The 22333-nt window shown below is 40.8% G+C and overlaps 1 protein-coding gene across 2 annotated transcripts in view; it reads left to right on the top strand.

Moving 5' to 3' along the window:
- The window catches only part of thada (THADA armadillo repeat containing), a 251978-nt gene that overhangs the window by 137211 nt on the left and 92434 nt on the right, over positions 1–22333 (top strand). For both annotated transcript variants that reach the window (XM_062058803.1, XM_062058804.1), the window contains exons 30-31: positions 11694–11797; positions 18828–18910. In XM_062058803.1, the coding sequence (XP_061914787.1) occupies positions 11694–11797; positions 18828–18910 (187 nt within the window). The remainder of the gene's footprint in view (positions 1–11693; positions 11798–18827; positions 18911–22333) is intronic.

Here is a 22333-nt window from a genome sequence, read left to right as displayed (position 1 = left end):
AGGCAAGAAAGCATTAATTTTAACGTTCGCACATGCATAAATCCAGGCACATTTCTTTTTTACATTGCAATTAACTTCTGTGTGTTCTCTCCTGAACAAAACACAGTTGTGTCAGAGTACTAACTTATGTCTTTTGTAACTTTACAATGTCTTTTAAATAGAGATTGAACAATTTTGGTCCCAGTATTGATCCTTGGGTTATGCCACAAGATATATTTAGCACTGTAGACGTGTGTTCGCCAAGCTTCACAAATTGCAACATATTAGCCACAACACAACCAGGCTTATATTTAATATGCCACAAATTAATCCGCATAACAAACACCTCCCCCCTCCCGTCCATATAACCCACCAATACAACTCAAACACCCGCACAACACACTCAATCCCACAGCCCAAAGTACCGTTCACCTCCGTAAAGTTCATACAGCATATATATTTCCCCAAAGTTACGTACGTGACATGCACATAGCGGCACGCACGTACGGGCAAGCGATCAAATGTTTGGAAGCCAAAGCTGCGTACTCACGGTAGCGCGTCTGCTATCCAACTCAAAGTCCTCCTGGTTGTGTTGCTGCAGCCTGCCGCTAATACACCGCTTCCCACCTACAGGTTTCTTCTTTGCTGTCTTCATTGTTCATTAAACAAATTGCAAAAGATTCACCAACACAGATGTCCAGAATACTGTGGAATTTTGCGATGAAAACAGACGACTTAATAGCTGGCCACAATGGTGTCCCAATATGTCCGCTACAATCCGTGACGTCACGCGCAAACGTCATCATACCGAGACGTTTTCAGCAAAATATTTCGCGGGAAATTTAAAATTGCACTTTACTAATCTAACCCGGCCGTATTGGCATGTGTTGCAATGTTAAGATTTCATCATTGATATATAAACTATCAGACTGCGTGGGTTTCAGTAGGCCTTTAAAGTGATTTAGAGGTAGAAATGATTGCTCCCATTAACTGCATTGCTAGCCACCTAAAACGAGCCGATTTTTATATGTTAGAAAGCGGAAAAAAACTATAAACTTTTATCTTCTTGTCTCTCGTAAGTATTGTGAACGATAGGCAAAATTTTTAAAAAAAAGTGCAGTTCCCCTTTAAGCAATTGTTTTATCATTTTAGAAAATTGTGGAATTGGGGAAACAGGTATATAGTTTTTAACTAGTGTTTGCCTCCAGTTTTATAAATGGGTATGACTTTTGCTATTTTCATTTTGTTTGGGAATTTACCTGTTTGTTTGAAATTCTAAAATCTCTTCCAAAACCTTTATCGTTTCCATATAAATTATGTTACAATCAGTTGAGGTCTTAGATTTACATTAATCCACAATTTTGCTTATTTCCTCCTCTGTCACATTCGTGAGGACAATCAAGTTGGGATTTCTGCTTATGGTGTCATTCAAGTCAATCAATCAATCAATCAATGTTTATTTATATAGCCCTAAATCACAAGTGTCTCAAAGGGCTGTACAAGCCACAACGACATCCTCGGTACAGAGCCCACATACGGGCAAGGAAAACTCACCCCAGTGGGACGTCAATGTGAATGACTCTGAGAAACCTTGGAGAGGACCGCATATGTGGGTAACCCCCCCCCCCCCCCCCCCTCTAGGGGAGACCGAAAGCAATGGATGTCGAGTGGGTCTGACATAATATTGTGAAAGTCCAACACATCAGCGAAAGTCCAGTCCATGGTGGGGCCAGCAGGAACCATCCCGAGTGGAGACGGGTCAGCAGCGTAGAGATGTCCCCATCCGATGGACAGGCTAGCGGTCCACCCCGGGTTGGGAGCAGAGTAGAAAAGAAAAGAAAAGAAACGGCAGATCAACTGGTCTAAAAAGGGAGTCTATTTAAAGGCTAGAGTATACAAATGAGTTTTAAGATGAGACTTAAATGCTTCTACTGAGGTAGCATCTCTAACTTTTACCGGGAGGGCATTCCATAGTATTGGAGCCCGAATAGAAAACACTCTATAGCCCGCAGACTTTTTTTGGGCTCTGGGAATCACTAATAAGCCGGAGTTCTTTGAACGTAGATTTCTTGCCGGGACATATGGTACAATACAATCGTCAAGATAGGCAGGAGCTTGACCGTGTAGTATTTTATACGTAAGTAGTAAAACCTTAAAGTCGCATCTTAGGTGCACAGGAAGCCAGTGCAAGTGAGCCAGTATAGGCGTAATATGATCAAACTTTCTTGTTTTTGTCAAAAGTCTAGCAGCCGCATTTTGTACCATCTGTAATCTTTTAATGCTAGACATAGGGAGGCCCGAAAACAAAACGTTAGAGTAATCGAGACGATATGTAACGAACGCATGGATAATGATCTCAGCATCGCTTGTGGACAAAATGGAACGAATTTTAGCGATATTACGGAGATGAAAGAAGGCCGTTTTAGTAACACTCTTAATGTGTGACTCAAACGAGAGAGTTGGGTCGAAGATAATACCCAGATTCTTTACAGAGTCGCCTTGTTTAATTGTTTGGTTGTCAAATGTTAAGGTGGTATTATTAAATAGATGTCGGTGTTGAGCAGGACCGATAATCAGCATTTCCGTTTTCTTAGCGTTGAGTTGCAAAAAGTTAGCGGACATCCATTGTTTAATTTCATTAAGACACGCCTCCAGCTGACTACAATCCGGCGTGTTGGTCAGCTTTAGGGGCATGTAGAGTTGAGTGTCATCAGCATAACAGTGAAAGCTAACACCGTATTTGCGTATGATGTCACCTAGCGGCAGCATGTAAATACTAAAGAGTGCAGGGCCATGAACCGAACCCTGGGGAACTCTGCATGTTACCTTAACATAGTCCGAGGTCACATTGTTATGGGAGACACACTGCATCCTGTCAATAAGATAAGAGTTAAACCAAGGCAAGGCTAAGTCTGTCATCCCAATACGCGTTTTAATACGCTCTAATAAAATATCATGATCAACAGTATCGAAAGCGGCGCTAAGATCAAGAAGCAGCAACATAGATGAAGCATCGGAATCAATCGTTAGCAATAGATCATTAGTCATTTTTGCGAGGGCTGTCTCCGTAGAGTGATTTGCCCTGAAACCGGACTGAAAAGGTTCACAGAGATTGTTAGACGCTAAGTGTTCATTTAGCTGCTGTGCTACAATTTTTTCGAGGATTTTCGAGATAAACGGAAGGTGGGACACCGGCCGGTAGTTTACCAGGAGATCAGGATCGAGGTTAGGTCTTTTGAGTAGAGGATGAATAACCGCTTTTTTGAATGCTAGGGGAACAGTGCCAGAGGAAAGTGATAAGTTTATAATATTTAACACTGATGGACCTAATAATACAAAAAGCTCCTTGATAAGTTTCCCAGGAATTGGGTCAAGTAAACATGTTGTTTGTTTTGTCCCATTTACACATTTTGACAATTCCTCCAATGTTATTTCATCAAAGAGAGAGAAACTATTTTGGAGGGCGGTATCTGTCATATAAACAGTCGTATTTGTGTTAATAGAACCCAGTTGTAGCTGAGATGCATTGTCTTTAATCTCTTTTCTAATGACTTCAATTTTCTTATTAAAGAAATTCATAAAGTCATCTGCTGTGTGGGTGGAGCTACTGGGAGGAGTCCCTTGTTGGGTTAGCGATGCTACTGTACTAAACAGAAATTTAGGATCATTTTTGTTGAGGTGGATGAGATTTGAGTAATATTTAGCTTTAGCTGAGGTAAGCATGCGTTTAGAAGTTATTAAACTATCACACCATGCTTGATGGAAAACCTCAAGTTTAGTCGCACGCCATTTGCGTTCCAGCTTTCTACATGATAATTTCTGGGCTTTAGTTTCTTCTGTAAACCATGGGGTACGCCTTTTAGGGGCCCTTTTTAGCTTTAGCGGTGCTACACTATCAATGGTGTCGCGCAGGGCGTCATTAAAGTTGTTAGTGAGGTTATCAATAGAGCCCACATAATTTGGGAATGGTGCCATTACCGAAGGCAGTAGGTCAGTAAGAGTCGTCGTTGTGGCAGCATTAATGTTGCGGCTGCTATAGTAGTTATTATTAGTTTGTTGACAATGGGTCAGAACTTCGAATTTTATAAGGTAATGATCGGACATTACTTTAGTGTACGGCAGTATCGTAACTTTAGAGGTGGTGACACTCCTGACAAGCACCAGATCTATCGTATTACCGTTGCGATGCGTGGGTTCATTTATTATTTGTGTAAGACCACAGCTATCAATTATAGTCTGGAGCGCCACGCATGGAGGGACCGATGGGGTATTCATATGGATATTAAAGTCCCCCATTATGATTATATTGTCGGCGTGCGTCACTAGATCAGCAACAAACTCTGAGAATTCACTGATGAAAACCGAATAGGGCCCAGGGGGGCGGTAGATAACAGCCAGGTGGAGAGGCAGCGGTGTGACAAACCTCAAAGTGAGCACCTCATTTATTTATATTTATTTATTATTTAGGTTAGGTGTAAGATTATAGTTTTCATTGTATATTAGTGCGACACCCCCTCCCCTTTTAAGAGGTCGGGCAACATGTGTATTGGTATAGTTAGGAGGAGATGCCTCATTTAGCGCAAAAAAATCGTCTGGTTTGAACCAGGTCTCGGCGAGACCAACGACGTCAAGTTTGTTGTCTCTAATGACTTCATTAACTAATAACGTTTTGGAAGATAATGATCTTATGTTTAAAAAGCCCATATTATAGGTAGTGGGCTGTTTTGAGGATTGTTTGTTGAAATTATCCGAAGTAGCAATATTAATAATGTTGCGTTTATTATGCGTATTGCACTTTAACTGACCCAGCATATGACATTTTTACCCCCCAATTTGCCAATATTCACAAAGTGTTATTAAAGCTTTTCACTACTTTGTTCATATTGTCATTTGTATGTTTCCCTCTGAGAAGTATTGAGGTTTATCCTTCTTAGTGCCATTTTCAATGTTATTTAGGATGCCCCATGTTGCTCTCATATCGATTTTGTTCATGTCTAATATATGACTAATACTCTTTGTTAGTAAGATACTGGTTAGCTTGTTCATATACGTTTTCCAATTATGTTTTGCCTTTGTAGATGTTTGTTATAAATTACAAGCATCATCATTTATGACAAGTATTTTTCAGTCCCGTTGTCATCCATGGTTGATTGTTTGATAAGTTGTTTCCATGGACAATGTCGGTCATAAAGTATTAAATGAATTACCATTGTGCATAATCTACATTAGTTTCACTGTATACATTGTCCCAATGTTGTTCTCTCAGATAATTCTTAAAAGCATTCATACTTTTCTCTGTGCATAGTCTTTGAAGTGTGTTTTTGTCATCCACATTCCTTTTCTTGTAGTTTCCGTCATTGATTGTGAAAACAGGTAGATGATCTCTGATGGTGGTTATTAGCAGACCACTTGTTGTATTACTATTATCAAAATAGTTATTGAAAATATTATCATTGTTGTTTTGATTGTATATTGTTTGCTCCTGGCGATCTACATCTTGCCCAAGGGCTATGGTTGGAAACTAGCTTTGTAGCTAAAACTTGCGTATTTACAGCAATGTTGATCAATATGTTTTTTCCCTGTTCAAATAAACTAAAAAAATGAAATAGAAAATCAATAAGTGTAGCACAGTGTCCTGTGATTCTGCTTGGCTTTGTGATTTTAGGATATAAACTAATGCTATACATTGTATCTATAAAGTCATCAATAGTATTTTGCTTAATAGGGTTTAAAAGGTCAATGTTTAAGTCACCTCATCAGAAAATTACTTTTTGAATGATTTCAGTAAAAGTTGCCTTAATTCAGTCCTAAAACGTTTCAATGCTTGACTTAGGTGTTCTGTATGTACAGATGATTAATACGTTTTTTGCTTTTTTCATAGCAGATTTCAATGGTTAAACATTCTAAATTATTATCAATAGCAAATTACATGTTTTTTACCACTTTGTAATGCAGGTCCTTCATCAGGTACACTGCTACTCCTCTATTCTTGGTTTGTTCTGTTGATGTCATTTATTTAATATCCTTTCAAATCAAAATCTATTCCTTTTTTAGCATCAATCCATGTTTCTGAGAGAGCGATCACTTTTAAGGGTTTGCTGAAATGGTCCAAAAACTGCTTCATGTTGTTGCAGTTTGCATACAGGCTTTTGCTGTTGAAATGAATAATTGACAGTTTGTTGTCAAATTTAATGTTGCTATTATATTGTTCATTTGTATGACAAAAACAATTATTCCTGATCTGGGAGGAAAAAAATATCTGGATCTATGTCATTCTCCAGTTCCATACTATTATGATCTACAGTATGTTGCAGAAGGTTTCCATATTTTCCGTTCATCCATTTTTTGTGTTGCTTTATGAATGTCCATAAATCAAAATCTTCTTGTTCAGTAATTTTCTGGAACGTTGTGTTACATGTAGATGTTTGTTTGGACTGGACTTACAATTCAAACGCTGTGTACAAGAAGGATCAAAGTCGCCTACAACTCTTGATGAGACTGAGGTCCTTTTGTTTTTGTTTTATTTGATATTTTATTTATACATATTAGCGTGCAATATGTAGTATTTATTAATATTTCTTTGTTTTTTATTCTGTTTTACTTGTGTTCCTGTTTGTAAAATCCTGCACTGCACAACGTAATTTCTCTATTGTGGGATAAATACAAGTCTATTCTATCGTATCCTAGTGAGGTGCTTGTTCATGTACACATTTGTACTGTTTAGCTTTTTTTTCCTGTTTCAGTAGTGCCATTTCAGATTTCCTGTTGGCAAGCTTTACGATGACTGGCATGGTGGTGGTGTTTCTTCTTTTCAGTGGAATGCAACCGTCAATGGTGTTGGCAGCATCCGTTTCCTCTGTTTCTCCCCTGTTGTCAACTGCTCTAGAGTAGTAGCGCTATTGCAATCTTTTCTTGGAAAATGTTAGTGTTTGTTTCGACTAGGCATCGCCATCTTGAGATCTGACGTCACTACGCAGTACACACGTTGTGTAATGACGTCATCCCCTCCCGGAAGCGTCAATAAGAGAATTGCTCGACAAAATGGCAAGCGATTTCAAGAAATTGATACACTAACAACCGGCTCTGAACAAGAACCAGTTTTCAATTCCCATCTCTACCCATGTTGCTGGGTTTTTCTATGATACAGTTTTACAACAAATGTAATTGTACATTACTTGCATCTACACAAACATACACATACCCTAAATTGTTTAACTGAGTATATGAAAAACGACAATTTTGTTCTGGTATGGGTTTTTTTCCCAGCAAAAATTCAGTTAAGAGTTGTTTTTTTGCCTAATTGGGTCCGTACCCGCTTTGCCCAACATCTTTTAGGTTTTAGTGAATGCTGATTTATGAGCCTTAGTGCTTATGCTTTACTGGACCAAGCCATGAATTGACTGCTCACACTGCACTCACACAATTGTATACTGTATGTGTGTACGCACTGCATCATGTGGTTAGTCTGTGGTTGCGGCAGTAGGAGGGACAGCGGGGCAGGCTGATAACAGAGTCTGAACGGAGCTCACATCCACCACCACTATTTATACTAGGCCATGGAGGCCAAAATAAGGATTAAGGCTTTTTGCAACACAGATTCACATACAGAAATACACACATACAAGTTGTTAAACTTCTCACTAGAGAAAAGAGGTTTAATTTGTGTTTTGTGTTTGCTTTATATACTTGTTGTTGACATTGAATGTACTCTTTAGAAGGATACCAGTTTATGAATGTGTTCATGTTAGAATTGTCTATTTCAGGTTATTTATGAAATACACGTAGTCAAGTTAGTTTAGTAAGTAAACTAGTTGTCCTCGTTTGTATCTGCTGTACTTGTCTGGTCTGTGAGAGCCTTACAATACATTTTACCTTGCATGAAGGCTGTTTGATGAGTTTTAATTAGTTCATTTTGTCTTTCAGATAGAATATTGGGAATCACAATCTTCATGAGATCTCTAAGACAGTTTTCAAGCAGGATTATTTTAATAGTTTTGACCCATCCATCCATCCATTTTCTACCGCTTGTCCTGTTCAGGGTCGCGGGGGGTGCTGGAGCCTATCTCAGCTGCATTCGGGCGGAAGGCGGGTACACCCTGGACAAGTCGTCACCTCATCACAGGGCCAACACAAATAGATAGACAACATTCACACTCACATTCACACACACAATTTAGCCAATCAACCTATCCCCAGGTGCATGTCTTTGGAGGTGGGAGGAAGCCAGAGTACCCGGACCATTACTACATTAATCGGCAAGCGGAATATTTGCACATGTTTGTGTCAGCATTTCTCAAACATGCCAACTCTATGTTAAGAAACAAACGTGTTAATACTTTTACAGACTTTTAGGGACTACTGATTTAAGGAGGACTGTCATGAAAGATTCTTACTGATGTTCTAGAACTGCTAGAACTTTGTCATAGAAAGCTTACTTCTCTTGCCTTCCACACAGGTTTGCAGTACTTTGTAAACAGACTCCCACCTTCCTTGCTTTGGACCAAAGCCTTGTTTTCTGGGCGCTGCTGTGACACAGTCCTTATGATCACCGTAATGACCCGTATATCACTGGAAAGCGCCTAGTCCAGGGGTGGGCAATTAATTTTTACCGGGGGCCGCATGAGCAACCCGAGCACTGCTGGAGGGCCACACTGACAATATTTCAATTAAATTTTGCTCAAATTATTTTTGATATACCGTAAGATAGATAATAATAATAATAATATTTTCATTTAACCTAACTTATCTTTATACAAAAGCAGATGGCTTTTGATGGTTTTATTTTTAACACTTTCTTACACAACACTTCCTGATGTATATTACAATACAAAAATTTCAATTTCTGTCACTTTATCCTGCATCCTCTTTGTTGTAAAACCTTTATTTAACCAGATAAGAAAACGTTGTGAACGTAGCACGCCTGTAAGGTGATTGGCGAAGAAGGAGGAAGCGTTGCTGTTGCGGAAATGAGGAGTGAGGATTGGTTTTCCTTTTGGAAAGAACGAGATAAGTTGAGCTGTGTTAGTATAGCATGCTCAATAAAAGTTTAAAAAGTGCATCAGACTTGGTGTGCACTTCTTCTGGACGCTACAATTGATGTCAGAAGTGGGATGAAATGCCTCCCAGTTCGCCTTGCCATCAAACCTGGGAGTCTTCATTGAGGGCGGAATTCCCCCCGTGGCAAGCAGCGTGGCTGCACCTGTAAACGCTCTCTCTCTCTCTCTTTGCGGCGAGCTCCTCACGTGGCACGTACCTCCCGATGACGTAGCACACAAACAGTGCAGTATGCGCAAAGTTTTACTTCTGCCACCAATTGTAGCGTCCAGAAGAAGTGCACATCAAGTCTGACGCTCTTTTTAAACTTTTATTGAGCAAGCTATACTAACACAGCTCAACATATCTCGTTCCTTCCACACGCACGTCTCCTCACTCCTCATTTACGCAACTCAAGAAGACAACATCTACTTCAGCAGGTCGTTACACTATATTCTTTAAACACAGCAACGTCTGTACCACAAATAAGCACACAGCTTTACCTTTACTTGTCTTGTTGAAAACACGCCATTCGTCATCAACTTTTCTCTTTTTAGCGTCTCAGGGATAACCGGGCATCACTTGTCGCTGTGCGCCTTCCCTCACAGGACATACGCACATATAACACTTTTCAAAATAAAAGCAGCACAGTTGTATTGCACGCACGACAAAGATGGTTTTTTAAATTTATTTTGTAATTTGAGATTGCCGCTGCGCGCACGAGCATACGTCCACACGGAAGTAATACAAATAACGCTTTTCAAAACAAAAGCAGCACCGTTGTATTGCACACTCGAAATAGATGCTTTTTAAAATTTATTTTGTAATTTATAATTGGCCTCACGCGGGCCGGACAGGGACGTACAAAGGGCCGGATGCGGCCCGCGGGCCGCACAATGCCCAGGTCTGGCCTAGTCTCTAGCTTCAGTAACACTTGGAATTATTTTGATAGTTAAACACTTACGGTAATGGCAAATCAAAATATTGACTCTATATCATATTGCTGGCTACAACCCCAGTGTTAAAATTTGAGAAAAACTTTATTTGTTTGGATGGCCGTATATGGCCTGTGGGCCTTAGTTTGCCATCGTCTGGGATAAACCATCCCCCAGTAACACATTTTTATTTGTGAAAACAGTTGAATGATTCAGTATTTGGTTTGGGATTCCATATGACACTGGATTTTTGTGATGGAAAAACCCTTTAAAAGTGACAACAAGAGGAAGAGAGACCAAGGAGTGTCAGGGCTGTTTTTGTGAGCCAGTGGGTGTTGCCTGGGTGTGGAGACTGCAGGAGAACAGAAGGGGTAGGCCAGGCTCAGTGCAACGTGGTCAGCCTGGTTTTCCCCCATGTTGCCTTCCCTGCATAGTGTAATGAATGGCTTCCTATTGGTCTGTGGCCATGGCCCAGACCTTAAGAGTATACTTACCATAGCCCAGAATACACACCACAGCCAGCCAGCCACCCAGCCAGTCAGTCAGTTATTCAGTATCCTGGCCTTTGAACACTCACAGCCACCACAGCATCACACAATATCATGTAACTTGAGCATCCCATCTTATGTGTGAAATGTATGCACACGTTGTAGTTGCCAACAATTATTGAAAGTTGATCATTTTTACCTCTGCCATTAGGATGTGTAATCATTGCCGCTAGTTTGACTGTCAGTAAGTTAGTTAGTGAACATAACTCAAAAAGTGTGTGTGTGTGTGTGTGTGTGTGTGCGTGCGTGCGTGCATGCATGCGTGATTAGACTTTCCAAAAAAGGCAGAAATGAGAAAAGGAACAAGTCATTACATTTTGGGGGTGATCCGCATCACCGCCTGAATTCAGGGCTGTTTTACTATTGGGAGATAGGGCTTAGCAGAGGTCAGTGCTCTCTAAATGATTTTGTAGTTTAATCAAGCAACCCATTTAAATTTTATTTTTTATTTGTTATTTCTAGATCTGATAATAGCTGACTATAAGTAATTAATTATTTGTTATTTCTAGATCTGATAATAGCTGACTATAAGTAATTAATAGAGGGCAGCACGGTGGAAGAGGGGTTAGTGCGTCTGCCTCACAATACGAAGGTCCTGAGTAGTCATGAGTTCAATGCCGGCCTCGGGATCTTTCTGTGTGGAGTTTGCATGTTCTCCCCGTAACTGCGTGAGTTCCCTCCGGGTACTGCGGCTTCCTCCCACCTCCAAAAACATGCACCTGGGGATAGGCTGATTGGCAACACTAAATTGGCCCTAGTGTGTGAATGTGAGTGTCAATGTTGTCTGTCTATCTGTGTTGGCCCTGGGATGAGGTGGCGACTTGTCCAGGGTGTAAACGCCTTCCGCCCGATTGTAGCTGAGATAGGCTCCAGCACCCCCCGCAACCCCGAAGGGAATAAGCGGTAGAAAATGGATGGAAGTAATTAATAGGTGACAAGGAGGTATTCTTGTATATTTTTCGATTTATAAGGACCGAAAGCAGAAACAACCTTGGAGAAATGTTTACTTGTACAACAGCATTGTCAATATAGCTCCTGTAAACTAACACAAACATTTTGGATTAAGTAATGTTGTAGCCCATCACACAGAAGAAAGTAAGAACATACTATTAGCAACATACTATCATCTGGACAAAATGAATAACTTCACTGTCTGTTACATAATTATGTTTACATGCATACTTCTCTGTTTATTCAGGTACTGTTTCTCCTGCAATCCTACCGGAGTGAGTCACACAGGCCACCGCCAGCAGAGAATGGGATCGGCAAAGCTGTCCTTCAGTGCATGTGGCTTGCCTCTCGGTAATCTTAGACACATGCATGTGCAGATAAGAATCCCGTCTCCCTCAGCAGAAGAATAGCTCCCTGTGTTGACGGTCATTCCCTGCCTGACCATGTCCGCTTCATGTCCTGCCTAGGCTTCAATTTCAAAGAGGCTGCCTGCTGTCTTGCTCCCCTGCCCCAACACTCTCCCCCATCCTCTCCTCTACCTCTGGCCCTCTAACCCAAAATTGAGGTCTTGAGATGGGGCACTGATTACCACCCCCTCCCTCTTTTTTATTCCCTTGCTGAGGTCAAGACTGGGTCTCTATTATTCTCTGTGTGCATGCCATCAGCAGAGAACACAGGGTCGCTGGGTTAGCAACAGTAGCCCTGCGAGCTTCGCATGGTTACACTGATGAGTCTCAATTAGGATGACAAAGTGAATTCTTGCTCGCCAGAGCAACGAGCGTCTTTTTATTTGATCATCTAACAATTGGATCAAAGAATAACGCAAGTCCCATAACTATGGTTTCAACAGTTGTTCAGTCCAATATTATATAGAAAATATATAGAAGAAAAATATAATATGGGGGTTGTTGTAGTCTTAACAGTTGATTAAACTGTTAAGACTACAACCCCCACCCCACTATTTGAAAAGTATTAATCCATGCAAACCTCTAGGCACTCAAAGCGCTTCACAGAGAAGTGAAAACCCATCATTCATTTTTATAACTCATTCACCGGTGTGATCGGTACCGGGGGCAGGGGTTTAGTGTCCTGCCCAAGGACACAACGGCAGCGATTTTTGGATGGTAAGAGGCGGGGAGCGAACCTGCAACCCTCAGGTTTTATGGCACGGCCGCTCTACCCACTACGCCATACCGCCCCGGTTCCAGGGATGTCCCGCGCCAATATTGATGTCGGATATTGGTCCGATATCAGCAAAAAAAAACAAGTATCAGAATATTTCGGCTTGCATCAAATCTTTCCGATACTATGCTCCAATACAAGCAGTCCTATAGCGTGTTTACTTGTGCAAAGCTTGACAGCCAGTTGACATCCAAAAGTCCTCCAATAAGCACATAAAGTTGGTCTTCTTTTGTATTTTAGTGAAGTCATTTACAAATGTATAAAATACTAAGGCTATGCTTTTAGAGGCAAGAGGCTATACAACAGCTGAGCACACAAGCAAGACATATGTAATAAGTGTCCTTGAATGAATTGCAGTCTTAACACATTTTTAAATCAATATTATTATTGCTGTACTGTTTTGTTGAATGTGCTCAAAGAGTACCGGTACCTATACACACACTAAAATCTTTTAACCAAGTTTTTCTTTTTTAATAACTAAAATAAATACACACTGTTATCAAACCCACTATTTTGCACGTTTTGTGTTTCTTATGCTTGTTTCAAAGTATTTTAGTTTTAGTATTTGATCTGTTTTAATGGCCAAGTTTTTATTGTGTTAAATATTGGTTTGTACTATAGCACGTTAAGATTTATTTAAAGGGGTCATACCATGTATTATGATTTATTTCTACATATCCATCAAGCATGGAGTGATAGTTTAATAACTTATAAACGCATGCTTACCTTAGCTAAAGCTAAATACTACTCAAATCTCATCCGCCTCAACAAAAACGATCCTAAATTTCTGTTTAGTACAGTAGCATCGCTAACCCAACAAGGGACTCCTCCCAGTAGCTCCACCCACTCGGCAGATGATTTTATGAATTTCTTTAATAAGAAAATTGAACTCATTAGAAAGGAGATTAAAGACAACGCATCCCAGCTACAACTGGGCTCTATTAACACAAATACGACTGTATATACGACGGACACTGCCCTCCAAAATAGTCTCTCTATTTTTGATGAAATAACATTAGAGGAATTATTACAGCGTGTAAGTGGGATAAAACAAACAACATGTTTACTTGACCCACTTCCTGGGAAACTTATCAAGGAACTGTTTGTATTATTAGGTCCATCAGTGTTAAATATTATAAACTTATCACTTTCCTCCGGCACTGTTCCCCTAGCATTCAAAAAAGCGGTTATTCATCCTCTGCTCAAAAGACCTAACCTCGATCCTGACCTCATGGTAAACTACCGACCGGTCTCCCACCTTCCGTTTATTTCCAAAATTCTCGAAAAAACTGTTGCACAGCAGCTAAATGAACACTTAGTGACTAACAATCTCTGTGAACCTTTTCAATCCGGTTTCAGGGCAAATCACTCTACGGAGACAGCCCTCGCAAAAATGACTAATGATCTATTGCTAACGATGGATTCTGATGCGTCATCTATGTTGCTGCTTCTTGATCTTAGCGCCGCTTTCGATACCGTCGATCATAATATTTTATTAGAGCGTATCAAAACACGTATTGGTATGTCAGACTTAGCCTTGTCTTGGTTTAACTCTTATTTTACTGACAGGATGCAGTGCGTCTCCCATAACAATGTGATCTCGGACTATGTCAAGGTAACGTGCGGAGTTCCCCAGGGTTCGGTTCTTGGCCCTGCACTCTTTAGTATTTACATGCTGCCGCTAGGTGACATCATACGCAAGTACGGTGTTAGCTTTCACTGTTATGCTGATGACACCCAACTCTACATGCCCCTAAAGCTGACCAACACGCCGGACTGTAGTCAGCTGGAGGCGTGTCTTAATGAAATTAAACAATGGATGTCCGCTAACTTTTTGCAACTCAACGCTAAGAAAACGGAAATGCTGATTATCGGTCCTGCTAGACACCAACATCTATTTAATAATACCACCTTAACATTTGACAACCAAACAATTAAACAAGGAGACTCGGTAAAGAATCTGGGTATTATCTTCGACCCAACTCTCTCGTTTGAGTCACACATTAAGAGTGTTACTAAAACGGCCTTCTTTCATCTCCGTAATATCGCTAAAATTCGTTCCATCTTGTCCACTAGCGACGCTGAGATCATTATTCATGCGTTCGTTACGTCTCGTCTCGATTACTGTAACGTATTATTTTCGGGCCTCCCTATGTCTAGCATTAAAAGATTACAGTTGGTACAAAATGCGGCTGCAAGGCTTTTGACAAAAACAAGAAAGTTTGATCATATTACGCCTATACTGGCTCACTTGCACTGGCTTCCTGTGCACTTAAGATGCGACTTTAAGGTTTTACTACTTACGTATAAAATATTACACGGTTTAGCTCCAGCCTATCTCGCCGATTGTATTGTACCATATGTCCCGACAAGAAATCTGCGTTCAAAGAACTCCGGCTTATTAGTGATTCCCAGAGCCAAAAAAAAGTCTGCGGGCTATAGAGCGTTTTCTATTCGGGCTCCAGTACTCTGGAATGCCCTCCCGGTAACAGTTAGAGATGCTACCTCAGTAGAAGCATTTAAGTCCCATCTTAAAACTCATTTGTATAATCTAGCCTTTAAATAGACCCCCCCTTTTTTAGACCAGTTGATCTGCCGTTTCTTTTCTTCTCTCCTCTTCTCCCCTGTCCCTTGCGAGGGGGAGTCGCATAGGTCCGGTGGCCATGGATGAAGTGCTGGCTGTCCAGAGCCGGGACCCCGGGTGGACCACTAGCCTGTGCATCGGTTGGGGACATCTCTGCGCTGCTGACCCGTCTCCGCTCGGGATGGTTTCCTGTTGGCCCCGCTGTGGACTGGACTCCCGCTGATGTGTTGGATCCACTGTGGACTGGACTTTCACAATTTTATGTCAGACCCACTCGACATCCGTTGCTTTCGGTCTCCCCTAGAGGGGGGGGGTTACCCACATATGCGGTCCTCTCCAAGGTTTCTCATAGTCATTCACCGACGTCCCACTGGGGTGAGTTTTTCCTTGCCCGTATGTGGGCTCTGTACCGAGGATGTCGTTGTGGCTTGTACAGCCCTTTGAGACACTTGTGATTTAGGGCTATATAAATAAACATTGATTGATTGATTGATATAAAAAAACTTTATTGTGGTCTTCATAACATTTACTGGTGGTTCTTTGGTCAAAAATATGCATAGAATATGTTTTATAGACCGACTTCAAGCCGCTTTCTGACCCCGTCTCTTCAGGATGCGGCGTTTTGTGGGGGGTCTTTTTTACGTGCCGCGTCCCATCAGCGATGTTGTAGTCTTTAGCACTTCCATATCGAGACTACTGAGCGATATACGTTAGAACTGTATGCTACTTTGTGTTAAAAATTACAACAGAGGATGCATGTGCATATACAAGCCAGTCTGCACCACAACAAGAGATTAGAGAAAAAGGACAAACTTATTGACTACACCGTCGGACTACAATGGCAGACTCACGCAAAGGTTTTCGTGTAAAACCATGTATGGAGATATCCGCTGATTTCACCGATTAGAAAAACATCACAAATGGAAAAAATGTAATATAGGTTGAAAGGGATTTTCAAATCATTGTATTCTGTTTTTATTTATGATTTACACAACGTGCCAACTTCACTGGTTTTGGGGTTTGTATGATTCATGTTGATATAATATTGCATTAATATTGGTATTGTTCAATTAGACTCTAATAGCGGCATTATATCGAAGTGGTTAGTTTTGACAATATTATTTTAAAGGCCTACTGAAATGAATTTTTTTTTATTTAAACGGGGATAGCAGATCCATTCTATGTGTCATACTTGATCATTTCGTGATATTGCCATATTTTTGCTGAAAGGATTTAGTAGAGAACATCGACGATAAAGTTTTGGTCGCTGATAAAAAAGCCTTGCCTGTACCGGAAGTAGCGTGACGTCACAGGTTGAAGGGCTCCTCACATTTCCCCATTGTTTACACCAGCAGCGAGAGCGATTCGGACCGAGAAAGCGACGATTACCCCATTAATTTGAGCGAGGATGAAAGATTTGTGGATGAGGACGTGAGAGTGAAGGACTAGAGTGCGATGCAGGACGTATCTTTTTTCGCTCTGACCGTAATTTAGGTACAAGGGTTCATTGGATTCCACACTTTCTCCTTTTTCTATTGTGGATCACGGATTTGTATTTTAAACCACCTCGGATACTATATCCTCTTGAAAATGAGAGTTGAAAACGCGAAATGGACATTCACAGTGACTTTTATCTCCACGACAATACATCGGCGAAGCTCTTTAGCTACGGAGCTAACGTGATAGCATCGGGCTTAAATGCAGATAGAAACAAAAGAAATAAACCCCTGACTGGAAGGATAGACAGAAAATCAACAATACTATTAAACCATGGACCTGTAACTACACGGTTAATGCTTTCCAGCCTGGCGAAGCTTAACAATGCTGTTGCTAACGACGCCATTGAAGCTAACTTAGCTACGGGACCTCGTCAGAGCTATGATAAAAACATTAGCGCTCCACCTACGCCAGCCCTCATCTGCTCATCAACATCCGTGCTCACCTGCGTTCCAGCGATCGACGGAGCGACGAAGGACTTCACCCGATCATAGATGCGGTCGGCGGCTAGCATCGGATAGCGCGTCTGCTATCCATCTCAAAGTCCTCCTGGTTGTGTTGCTGTAGCCAGCCGCTAATACACCGATCCCACCTACAGCTTTCTTCTTTGCAGTCTTCATTGTTCATTAAACAAATTGCAAAAGATTCACCAACACAGATGTCTAGAATACTGTGGAATTTTGAAATGAAAACATAGCTTTTTTGTATTGGATTCAATGGGGTACCAATACTTCTATCAACCGTTTACGTCACGCGCATACGTCTTCATATCTAGACATTTTCAACCGGAAGTGTGGCGGGAAATTTAAAATTGCACTTTATAAGTTAACCCGGCCGTATTGGCATGTGTTGCAATGTTAATATTTCATCATTGATATATAAACTATCAGACTGCGTGGTCGGTAGTAGTGGGTTTCAGTAGACCTTTAATGGAACAATCTAAAAAAACATAAAATGTGCAAAGAAAATGAACAGGAAACACATATTTAGGCCAGCGAACTGTATATGTAATATGTATGAGCTGAATATATGTGACAATTAACCCTAAAGAGAATGTAATTTCTTGCTAGCATCAAGGCTAACAACTGTGTAACACTAGTTAGCTAGCGTATAACAATCTAAACTACAGTTCTTTACACATTTTAAGAGTAACTATTGTTTTGTTATAAACCTGATGTGTAAAATATTAAAGACAAATACTAATGAGCTAAAAACTAAACTATAGCTTTCCCTTTACACTTTTTGAGGGTAACAATTGTGTTGTAACAAAACCATTGTTTCAAAACCTAAAAGACAAAAACTAAGGAGTTAACCTTTTAAAATGTTACTTGAAAAAGTCATCCAAGACTATTTAGGGGCATCTTGACACCAATTCCATACATTTCCATACTTTAATTTGAAAACAAACCTTCTTCCCTACTTGACAACTGTTGGAAATTACATCTAATGATATGTAATTTGTTTGGATTGACCTCTTGGTCTCGTTACAGCCTATTTTGTAAGGTTACTGAGCTAACAAAAAAACCTTTTATGATCCCTCGCTTCTGCGTGTATGGGTGTATGTGTGTGAAGTATGTGTGTATGTTTTAATATCTGCTTGATGAAAACATGATGTGAAGCTCACACACCGCCTCCCTTGTTCTCACTCAATTGTGGGCATTCATAGCACCGTAAGTAAAGTCTTGATTGAGGCTGCGCATAAGCACACACTTGCCACACAAGTTACTTCACTTAAACACCACTAAGAAGCAGATGTAAACTTTTTATAATTACATGCCTTAATTGTCTCTGCTTGATTGAGTTAATTCAAACTTCGATAAATTTAATCAAGTATGAGATTGTGCAGCGTGTGGCATCTTAGACGAGGACAAACTGCACAGGCACCAACACTAGACACAAACAAGCACATTCAGTAAATCACTTTAGCTCTTTGCTTCGTATTTAAGAGATTCTGTGATCTTCTGCTGCTGGACTCCATGGTCTTTTAATGTTTTTTATTTCATTTTAAACAGGTTCAGAATAAAAGTATTTCTTTATTTGTGCTATATTTGATGTTCTTTTTTATTATACAACATGGCAACATTTTTAATTGTATTTTTTTTTTTTTTCACACTACAGAGAGAATAGTTGTGTGGTCACCAGAGGCGCCTTTCTGGATGTGTTGGTGTGCCTGTGTGGGCCAAGGATTAGTCTTTTGTGCGGTGAGTACCTCTGGAAAAATTGTGTATATCTATCAGTGGCGTGCGGTGAGGTTCATGTCAGGTGAGGCACTGACTTCATCACTGTCAGATTTACAAACTTATGAACCCTAAAGAGTATCTTATTCACCATTTGATTGGCAGCAGTTAACGGGTTATGTTTAAAAGCTCATACCAGCATTCTTCCCTGCTTGGCACTCAGCATCAAGGGTTGGAATTGGGGGTTAAATCACCAAAAATGATTCCCAGGCACGGCGCCGCTGCTGCCCACTGCTCCCCTCACCTCCCAGGGGGTGAACAAGGGGATGGGTCAAATGCAGAGGACAAATTTCACCACACCTAGTGTGTGTGTGACAATCATTGGTACTTTAACTTAACTTTAACTTTACACTTACAAACTGTAGCACACAAAAAAGCACATTTAATTAAAAAAACGTTATTATGGTCTTACCTTTACTTATAAGTGCGGGAACAGTGGTGTTCGTGTTGGAAGAGTTGTGAATGAATGAAATCCGTGCTACAGTCTGCAAGTGTACCTAATGTTGTGTCCCTGCGGTCGTTCGCGGCTCCTCCAGCGCGAGCATTGTTTTTTTTGCACTTTTTGGCTTCTTGTTAAGTGACTTTTTTTGGGTGGATTCGGTCTTGCACGTGGAGGGTTTGGGTGTGGGCTTTGGTTGGTGTGGCCGCGGCGCTCCCGTCGGGCGGTGCATTCTGCGGCGGAGGTGCTTGACACCAGGAGGCGGGGTTATGAGACGAGCCTCTCACAGTGCGTCTTCGCAGCCGTATTATGATCGCTCAGCACAAGAAATACGTTACACACATACAGTTGTTGACAAAATACACTGTACATTATATACCTCAGCTAACTAAACTATGGAAATGTATAATATAATTCATATAGCAATACGGTCTCACTGCACAGCAGGCCAGCAGTTAGCCGAGTCATTGCGCACAATCCATGTTGAGGCACAACGCAGTGACGTGCCTCAACTGGCTGCTGATCACCGCACCGTCTCTTCTCAGTATTTGAACGGCAAATGTGAAAATAAAAATAAAAATAATCTAAAACTGGTGAAGTTAAATGGAAAATAACTTTAGTATAATCACTGGATACTTATAACAATTTCATTATTTTTTTTTTCTTTTTACTTTTTTTTTTCTTTCCATGATGGCAGGTGAGGCCGTGCCTCCCCTGCCTCTAGTGACTGCACGCCACTGATATCTATCTATATCTATCTATAAACTGGATCAATAAATACTCAGTTTCGGTACTCAGTATATGTACAATTCAATACAGGCTCGGCAGGGTGAGCATAATTTCTCTATCCAACTGAAAATGGTAAAAAATAATAATAATGTGTGAAAATTGTAAGATGCATTTAGTAGGGGGGTCCCCACATCTGCGGTCCCCTCCAAAGTTTCTCATTGTAATCCCATTGGATTGAGTTGTTTCTTGCCCTGATGTGGGATCTGAGCCGAGGATGTCGTTGTGACTTGTGCAGCCCTTTGAGACACCCGTGATTTAGGGCTATATAAATAAACTTTGATTGATTGAGTAGCAAGTTGGAACTGGGATTTATTGTAGTCAAACTACTTGTGTCAAGAATGTCAATTCAACATGGGTGTTGGGCTAGATCATACAATAGATTATGAAAATACCAGTATCATTTTTGACTGTGTAGAAAAATGCCATACTCTACCATAACCAAAGTATTGTATATTCATTGTAATTTACGCTGCAATACAGGTATGTGCGGATTGATCAGCCACCGTCCAGTATCAACCGATTTTCATTAAAAAAGTGCCCTATTAATGTGCCCATTGCCGATTAATGCTTTTTAAATCCAATCCCAAACACTGGTCCCCTCTGGATGTTTTTAGTCCCCCGGCTGACAAGCTAGCAGCTAATTATGTGTCTCTATACACATTGTGGAGCTAAGTTAATATTAATCACCTTCATTACGGCAAATAAATTGCATTTTTATTGTAATATCTTAAAGGCCTACTGAAATGAAATTTTTCTTATTTAAACGGGGATAGCAGGTCCATTCTATGTGTCATACTTGATCATTTCGCGATATTGCCATATTTTTGCTGAAAGGATTTAGTAGAGAACATCGACGATAAAGTTCGCAACTTTTGGTCGCTGATAAAAAAGCCTTGCCTGTACCGGAAGTAGCGTGACGTCACAGGTTGTGGAGCGCCTCACATCTGTACATTGTTTACAATCATGGCCACCAGCAGCGAGAGCGATTCGGACCGAGAAAGCGACGATTACCCCATTAATTTGAGCGAGAATGAAAGATTTGTGGATGAGGAAAGTGAGAGTGAAGGATTAGAGGGCAGTGGAAGCGATTCAGATAGGGAAGATGCTGTGAGAGGCGGGTGGGACCTGATATTCAGCTGGGAATGACTAAAACAGTAAATAAACACAAGACATATATATACTCTATTAGCCACAACACAACCAGGCTTATATTTAATATGCCACAAATTAATCCGCATAACAAAGATCTCCCCCCTCCCGTCCATATAACTCGCCAATACAACTCAAACACCCGCACAACACACTCAATCCCAAAGCCCAAAGTACCGTTCACCTCCGTAAAGTTCATACAGCACATATATTTCCCCAAAGTTACGTACGTGACATGCACATAGCGGCACGCACGTACGGGCAAGCGATCAAATGTTTGGATGCCAAAGCTGCGTACTCACGGTAGCGCGTCTGCTATCCAACTCAAAGTCCTCCTGGTTGTGTTGCTGCAGCCTGCCGCTAATACACCGCTTCCCACCTACAGCTTTCTTCTTTGCTGTCTTCATTGTTCATTAAACAAATTGCAAAAGATTCACTAACACAGATGTCCAGAATACTGTGGAATTTTGCGATGAAAACAGACGACTTAATAGCTGGCCACAATTGTGTCCCAATATGTCCGCTACAATCCGTGACGTCACGCGCAAACGTCATCATACCGAGACGTTTTCAGCAGAATATTTTGCGGGAAATTTAAAATTGCACTTTACTAATCTAACCCGGCTGTATTGGCATGTGTTGCAATGTTAAGATTTCATCATTGATATATAAACTATCAGACTGCGTGGTCGGTAGTAGTGGGTTTCAGTAGGCCTTTAAGTATTATTATCAATGGAGGACAAACCTAAACATGTTACATACCAAGAACCAGCCAGGAGCAGACATGCTAATAGCGAAGCTATCTGCTAATCTATCTTAAAACACCAAGAAACAAGTGCTTAGTAAAATTTAGGAAGTGTAGGTGGAACCCTGTTACAGCAGAAAGGAAACAGCTCTTAACAGGAACAGGAAACAAGTAGATTAATAAGAGTCTCGAAAAAGGATAATATATCAACAGTATTGTTGCAGCCAGTACACAACACGTAAAGGGAAAGTGGATCGATCCATAA

Source organism: Entelurus aequoreus, linkage group LG09 (genome assembly GCF_033978785.1).
Source record: "Entelurus aequoreus isolate RoL-2023_Sb linkage group LG09, RoL_Eaeq_v1.1, whole genome shotgun sequence".
NCBI classification, from domain to species: domain Eukaryota; kingdom Metazoa; phylum Chordata; class Actinopteri; order Syngnathiformes; family Syngnathidae; genus Entelurus; species Entelurus aequoreus.
This window is presented reverse-complemented; position numbering and strand designations above follow the sequence as displayed.